Source organism: Neolamprologus multifasciatus, chromosome 18, assembly GCF_963576455.1.
Source record: "Neolamprologus multifasciatus chromosome 18, fNeoMul1.2, whole genome shotgun sequence".
NCBI lineage: Eukaryota > Metazoa > Chordata > Actinopteri > Cichliformes > Cichlidae > Neolamprologus > Neolamprologus multifasciatus.
In genome coordinates, this window is record NC_140456.1 from 36,406,378 (window position 1) to 36,414,566 (window position 8,189).

The following is an 8,189-nucleotide window of genomic DNA, read 5'->3' on the forward strand; positions in this document are numbered from 1 at the left end:
TCCAGGAAGCAGCTTACCTGTTTGCCGTGTTTAGTGTCCAGGTGTGGAGCGGAGCTTGTTGTTGGTGTGTGGGAAAAAACTGTAAGTTTGCTTTGTTTCCTCCTTTAACAGTTTGTCTTTAGGAACTTTACTGTTTGTTCAGCTCATGTTTGATTTCTTCACACAGCAAACTGTGTGTGCTTTTATTTCCAGTCTATTCATTCAAGTCAGTGTATAATGGTTTCCTGGCTAACATTTATGAGGGACCGTAGAGCTTATGGAGAGACTCTGAGTTCTGGTTCTTTACATTCATGAAGAATGCAAGAGACTTCGTAAATTATATTTTCTATAGCTGCGGCTTAGATACAGATGACACATGTAGGGCTCTGCTTAAAAATACTGCGTCATAAACTTTTTGCTCTGTTCCAACACACTACTCAGTACAAAACAAACAGGTGGAACAGGTTTTGAATTTCAAATGTGACTCAGACTAGATTAAACCAAACAAAAGTTACTATATTAAACCTACTGCAATTGGTTTTACACTCAAACTATTTACAGATGACAACTTATCAGTAATCAATTATTATTCAAGAAGAAGAAGTTACAATAGCTTTTGCATTTTTCCTTTATGAACATAGTGGTTAGAAAATACTTTTACTTTTTAAAATAATACAGATTAAAATATTGATTGATATTGGCAGGGGATTTCTTAAAATCACCCCGCAATTCTTCAGCTGAGACACTTGAGTTAGAAAACACAAACACTGCAGTTCTGTTTACTCGCGAGGACAAGTGACAGAGCTCTCCTACATGTAAGAGACACTTACGGACTTGTGCTCTGTCACCGTCTGCGTTCTTTATTTATACAAGAGAAATGAAAACATTCGTTCAGTGACATGAGCATGTGCGTATGTGATTGTGTGTGTATGTATGTGTGTGTGTGTGTGTGTGTGTGCAAGGTCAGAACTGCTTGTTCAACTTCTTACTATCGCTGTAGAAAGATTCAGATACAAATATCAGAACACATTTCATAAAGAACAATCAGTTCTAAACAAGAAAAAGGTCATCATGCAGTATTCTATCATCAATAAACTTATATCACTAAAAGCTTATACTGACTACTCAGTACAATTTTCTATTGACATTCCTTCCTGTTGTCAGCATAAATTTTTAAGTGAGATATCAGTATGTAACATTTTGTTATACATTTTCTGTCACATTATCATTAATCATACAAAGTCTTCACATTCCAACAGGACAGGGTCATCATCATCATCATCATCATCATTTGTCACGGCTATGTATGCAGCTACAGTGGAAATGATTATATGGTTAATCATGAGTTTTAGACATGGCAGGATACATGTTACAAAAACACAAAATAAAAGTAAAAATACTCCAACTCCGATGAGTAGTCTTTTTAGCACCTGTAGCCAGGGGTCAGTGTAAAGCCAAGAAAACCAGTCACTTGTATCACTCGCATAGTCCTGATTTTGGGCCTGCTGGATCTGTCTCAAGGCGTTCAGGGTGTCAGTCATGTTTGTTTAGTGTACATTGTCTGGTATGTAAGTGCAGCAGGTGTTGTTGAAGAGGACACAAAGTCCCCCTTTCTCTGCTAGTATCATGTCCAAAGCTACTCGATGTTGCATCACTGCGATCCGTAATGCATTGATTTCCTGATTCTGCTGTTCGTTGATCTTGCACGAAGCGTTCAAGAAGAGTCCAAAGCGGTAGTCCAGAGTTTCGATCCTCAGCTTGTTTTTTCCAGTTCCCACCCAGGGGAACAATGTGTGGAGTACTTTCCGTCCAGTAGTCCACAGTTTGAATTCCTTGGGTACGTTGCTTCCCCATATCGGGTCATGTGGTTGAAGTTTAGGGAACGTTGATCTTCTTTTCCGGTGTGCTGTAGAAGTGGTGTTTACTGCGGTCATCCTCTCCAGGTCACTAGTCGGAGCCCAAACGCCACGACACTTGAACCCAGTTGGTGTCTTGGCAGTCACTGTGTCTGTCTCTGCTGCGAAGGATCCTTGTATATCTGTGACCTCGTCTGGTGTCTGTTCCTTTCTCTGTAAGAGACAGAAAACCAAAACACCTCTCGTCCTAGCCCTAATAATCTAATATTGTTATCCATTGTTCCTCTAGTGATTCAAAATCGGTTTAGCACAACATGTTCAGGACTTCCTGACCAGTAACTTATTCTAATCAGAATTTATGTGTGTGTAAGCGTGTTTGCATTTAGCCCTCTGCATTCAAGGCATTTCCTACACTTTATCAGTCCGGAAGAACGAAGTCATATAACCCTTGTTTGATGTTAAAACTCAACTTCCCCCCCCCTTTTTTTTTTGTAATTGAAGTCTTTATTTGTTTTTAACATTTAACCACATGAAAACATAAACAAAACAACAAACAAAACAACAACAGAAAAGAAAAAAGAAAAGACAGCTTCCAATCCCATGGTTAATTCACCTTTGTATTTTGGTTCTATTTTCAATACTTACTAACTATCGGTACACCCGCAAAAAAAAGGACAATAAAATCTTAAGTTATTCCATTACTGATTGCCTAAACAAACATACAACGCAGCAAGCATAAAATTTAACTAAAGATAATTGCCCTGACCAAATAAATTCCAACCATCTCAGCCAAAAACACGTCCCCATGATTTGTCAAAACCCTCCCTATCATCATTAATCCTAGCCAAGAATTTTTCATACGACACCATTTTCAGCATATTTTCCTTCCACCTATTATATTCTGGAGGAGATGGTTCCTTCCATACACTGAGAATAACTTGAGCCGCTGCAATCACCCCCACCTTTATAACCACAAAGTCATACTTTGAAACCCCAGGTAACACCGACTGATCCCCTAATAAGCACAGTCTTGGTGACAAGGGTATTATCAAACCAATCCACCTTCCTATTTTGTCCAATACTTTTTGCCAAAAGGGATAAACTTTCCCACATTCCCAAATAGCATGCATAAATGTCCCTGGATCTGAACTACATTTCCAGCATATATTACTGGGACTGATTCCCATTCTGTAAAGTTTGGATGGAGTAAAGTACCATCTGTGTATTAATTTATACTGAGTAAATTTACCCCTGGCCTCTCTTATATATTTATCAGAGAATGACAAAATTCTACACCATTCTTCTTTAGAAATTGCACAACTCAAATCTCTCTGCCATATAATCCTCAAGTTTTCACATATCTCTTTTTTTGGATTGTTAAACAGTTTGTAGAAAACAGCTGCTCTATGTGCTGTACTGGACAATTCTAAAAACTCCACCACCATATTTGAGCTTTGAGTAAATTTTCCTTTGGTAATACAATCCCTTATTTGTAAATATTTCCAAAAATTATTTTCTCTTATCAAACCATATTTTTGGGTTATTTCAGCAAATTAGATTAGATAAAACTTTATTAATCCCTCGGGTAGGTTCCTCTGGGAAATTTGTTTTTCCAAAAAGCACAGCACCGACAGAAGTTACAGAGTTAAGAATATTATATATATATATATATATATATATATATATACACACATATATAAATACAAAGACATATATAGATAAAATATACAAAGGGGATAAATAGAATAAATAAATAGGAATAAAAATAAAAATACAAGTGAATTGCACATTTCACATTTCAAGTATGGAGTCTATTGCACTGCTGATTATTAACAAAAAGTATTGCACAAAAGGTATTGCACAGTGAAGAGAAGAGGCACTACAGCTTAGTTGTTCCCCCCTCCTTTGTCCTCCTGTTTCTCCTCCCTCTCCCCTCCAGAGAGGAGTTAAACAGTTTGATGGCGTGTGGGACAAAGGAGTTTTTAAGTCTGTTGGTTCTTGTCTTTGGGAGAAGCAACCTGTCACTGAACAAACTCCTCTGGTTGTTTATGGCCGTGTGCAGAGGATGCCCAGCATCGTCCATAATGTCCAGCAGTTTCTTTAGTGTCCTTTTCTCTGCCACTGTCACCAGAGTGTCCAGCTTCATGCCGACCACAGAGCTAGCCTTCCTGATCAGTTTTTCCAGCCTGGATGAGTCCTTCTTTGCTGTGCTGCTCCCCCAGCACACCACAGCATAGAAAAGTACTCCAGCAACCACCGACTGGTAAAACATCCTCAGGAGCTTCCTGCAGATGTTAAAAGACCTCAGCCTCCTGAGGAAGTACAGTCGGCTTTGGGCTTTTTTATACAGGTGCTCTGTGTTGCATGACCAGTCCAGTTTATTGTCCACCCACAGCCCGAGGTACTTGTACTTGTTGACCACCTCCACCTCCTCCCCCTCTATCTGAACCGGCAGTGGACCTGCTCTGGACCTCCCAAAGTCCACAACCAGTTCCTTAGTCTTTGAGGTGTTGAGCTGCAGGTGGTTTGTGTGACTCCATGCGACAAAGTTCCTCACCAGACTTCTGTACTCCTCTTCCTGGTCATCCCAGATACACCCCATGATGGCTGTGTCGTCTGCAAACTTCTGAATGTGGCATAATTCAGAGTTGTAGCAGAAGTCAGAGGTGTACAGGGTGAAAAGAAGAGGGGACAGCACAGTTCCCTGTGGTGCTCCTGTGCTGCTGACCACAGTGTCAGACGTGATGTCCTTCAGCCTGACGTACTGTGGCCTGTCGGTGAGGTAGTCGGAGATCCAAGCCACCAGGCAGGGGTCCACCTCCATCCTGTTCAGTTTCTCCTGGAGCAGACAGGGCCGGATGGTATTAAAGGCACTGGAGAAGTCAAGAAACAGGATCCTGACTGTGCCTTTTCCCCCATCGAGGTGTGAGTGGGCTCTATGCAGGAGGTACAGGATGGCATCGTCCACTCCGACACCCGCCTTGTAGGCGAACTGTAGTGGATCCTGGGCATGTTGTACCTGTGGTCGGAGAAGGTTGAGGAAGAGCCGCTCTAGAGTCTTCATAAGATGTGATGTCAGTGCCACCGGTCGGAAGTCATTCAGCTCATTGGGCCGGTTCCTTTTGGGGACCGGGACGATGCAGGATGTCTTCCATAGGGCGGGCACTCTCCCCAGTCGCAGACTGAGATTGAAGACTCGTTGTAGCGGCTCCCCAAGTTCAGCAGCACACGCCTTTAGCATCCTCGGACACACCTTGTCCGGACCTGCTGCCTTCCTGGGGCGAAGCTTCCTCAGTTGTCTCCTGACCTGATCCACTGTGACACTGGGAGATGATTGGAAGGAGGGGGGGGAAGATGTCCTGCTGCTGAGAGAGGGATTGGAGGAGGGGGGTGTCATCATAGTGTCAGGAAGGGGGGGAAGCAAGGGAGGTAGGAGAGTGGGGAGAGGGCTCTGTAGTAAAGGTGAGGGTGAGGGTGGGGGGGTTGTGGGCTGGTCAAACCTGTTGAAGAAGTTGTTGAGTTCGTTTGCCTTCTCCACAGTCCCCCCCACTGTGCTGTTCTTGGTGTTGTGGCCTGTGATGGTTTTCACACCATTCCAGACCTCCCTCATATTGTTCCTCTCCAACTTCTGCTCCACCTTCCTCCTGTAGGTGTCCTTTGCTTCCCTCAGGCAGCGTTTCACCTCCCGCTGTGCTGCTTTCATCTCCTCCTTCACTTTGCTCCTGAAAGCCTTCTTCTTCATGTTGAGGACAGCTTTGACTTCCTGTGTTACCCACGGTTTGTTATTAGGGTAACACCGTACCGTCTTAGCAGGGGCGACCGTGTCCACACAAAAGTTGAGGTAGTCTGTAAGACAGTGTGTCGCCCCCTCTATGTCCTCACCATGTGGGCTCAGAAGCACATCCCAGTCTGTGGTGTAATAACAGTCTCTCAGAGCATCCTCCTTTTCTGGGGTCCATCTCCTGATGGAGCGTGTTGTGACAGGCTGCCTTTGGACGAGGGGTGTGTATTGTGGCTGTAGGTAAACCAGGTTGTGGTCTGACTTCCCTAGTGGGGGGAGGGGGGTGGCTCTGTATGCATCTCTCACATTAGCATACAGTAGGTCAATTGTCCTGTTGCTCCTTGTGGGACAATTCACAAACTGGTGAAAAGCAGCCAGAGTAGAATCCAGTGTGGCATGATTAAAGTCTCCAGATATAATAATGAAAGCCTCGGGGTTTTGTGTCTGAAGTCTTGCTGTGACTGTGTGTATTTTCTCACAGACAGCTGTTGCGTCGGCTTTCGGAGGGATGTAAACACACACACAGATCACATGACTGAACTCCCGCGGTAGATAATATGGCCGCAAGCTAACAGCTAGCAGCTCCAGGTCGGGACGGCATACCGAAACTTTAACGGAGACGTGTCCGGGGTTGCAGTATCTGTTGTTAACGTAGACAATGAGTCCCCCACCTCTGCTTTTTCCGCTGGCCTGCGTGTCCCTATCGGCTCTCACGGATGTGAAACCGCATAGGTCTACGTTAGCCTGTGGCGTTAGCTCGGTTAGCCACGTCTCCGTGAAGATAAACAAACTGCACTCACGGTATAGTCGGTGGTTGTTCAGAGCACACAGTTCGTCCATTTTATTCGGTAGCGAGTTCACGTTGCCCATTATCACTGTCGGGATTGATGGTTTGAATCGCCTCCGGTGATCCGCTTTCCTCGCTCCAGCCTTGCAGCCTCTGTAGCTCCTCTTTATCTCAGCCGGGATGTTGTGTCGCATGCCGGTCTGTCCCTTTGTTCTTAGAGCCAGCAGCTCCGCTCTCGAGTAGATGAAGGAGCTGGTTCCAGAAGTTTTAAAAAGTGCATTATCCATCTTGTATCGCTATATCTAAGAGGTAGAAGTACAGTAACTAGAGGAAGGTGAAATAAAGTTTGAAAGCCTAGTCTAAAAAAAGTTAAAAGTTAAGAAAAAGTGCGGTGTTGCAGAGCTACTTGGAAAGGCTGCCGTCACTCCAGCGCCATCTTGGTTTATGGCATAAATGACATAAACACTCCCCCTGAGTAAAGATCACTTATCCTGTGTATGCCTTTGACAAGCCATTCCTTCCAGAACACTGTTTTTCGCCCAATCTGTACAGCGGTGTTGTTCCATAGCGAGGTATAAGGTTGTCTTAAATGAGATGCTCCACACACCTTGTGCACCTCTACCCAGACAGCTTTAGAATACCCGAGCACTGGGTTATTATGAAAGTCTTGTCCATTAATTGCCGAGCCCTGTGAGAGAACATCCAAGGGTGTAAAAGGGCTCACTAGTTCCTGTTCGATCTTCATCCAGCTCAGCTCAGAGTCCAAACCTGTCCAGTGCTTGGCCAGTCTTGACATTTCAAAAGCTAAATTATACAACTTCACATTTGGGAGGGCCATTCCCCCAATGTCTTTAGAGGCCCACATTTTCTTTATATTCACTCTTGGCTTCTTGTTATTCCACAAAAAATCTTTCATTAACTTTTCAAATTGACTAAATATGTGTAAAGGAATTCTTACAGGTAACATCATGGAAACATAATTGAACTGTGGGGCCACCATCATTTTAATCACATTAATTTTACCCCATAGTGTAAGATTCAATTTACCCCATTTCTCCAGATTTGTTTTTATCTTTAGGAGGAGAGGTTCCATATTTGAAAGCATAATATCCTCCAGTTTGGGTGTTAATAATATTCCTAAATACTTCATACCTGAAGGTAAATACTTAAAATTGAATGGAGTAATGCATCTAGAATGACATGATGCTGATAGTGGCATGCCTTCTGATTTGCACCAGTTTATCTTATAACCTGACAACCTTGAAAATGACTCAACACATGTGAGTAGTGCTGGTAGAGACTGTATGGGATCCGTTAATACTGCTAAGATGTCGTCAGCATATAGAAATAACTTGTGCTCGATACCCCCTGCATGAACACCTCTGACATCCCTGTTAGCTCGAATAGCCAAGGCCAGTGGTTCCAGAAATATTGTGAAAAGCAGTGGGGACAAAGAACACCCCTGCCGGGTCCCGCGAGTGAGATGGAAAAACTCTGACACCAATCCATTTGTCAAAACTGCTGCCCTTGGGCTTGCATATACAGTTTTGACCCAATTACAAAATCCAGGCCCAAACCCAAACCTTGCAAGGGTTGTCATAAGGAAGCCCCATTCTACCCGATCAAAAGCCTTCTCAGCATCCAGCGAGAAGGCCGCAACCGGAGCTAGACTAGATTTGCTTTTGTGCATGAGATGAAGAAGTCTTCTAATGTTATCACCGGAGGACCTATTCTTAATAAAACCAACCTGATCACCATTGATGATATCTGGTAATATTTGATCCAG

The 8,189-nt window shown here is 43.5% G+C and overlaps 1 protein-coding gene across 1 annotated transcript; it reads right to left on the reverse strand.

Moving 5' to 3' along the window:
* Nucleotides 1-3,621: 3,621 nt before the first annotated feature.
* On the reverse strand, nucleotides 3,622-6,843 carry LOC146498583 (uncharacterized). The gene has a single exon (XM_085140014.1). The coding sequence runs from the start codon at nucleotides 6,688-6,690 to the stop codon at nucleotides 3,715-3,717; it is 2,976 nt and encodes a 991-aa protein (XP_084996140.1). The 5' UTR covers nucleotides 6,691-6,843; the 3' UTR covers nucleotides 3,622-3,714.
* Between the last annotated feature and the right edge of the window lie 1,346 nt (nucleotides 6,844-8,189).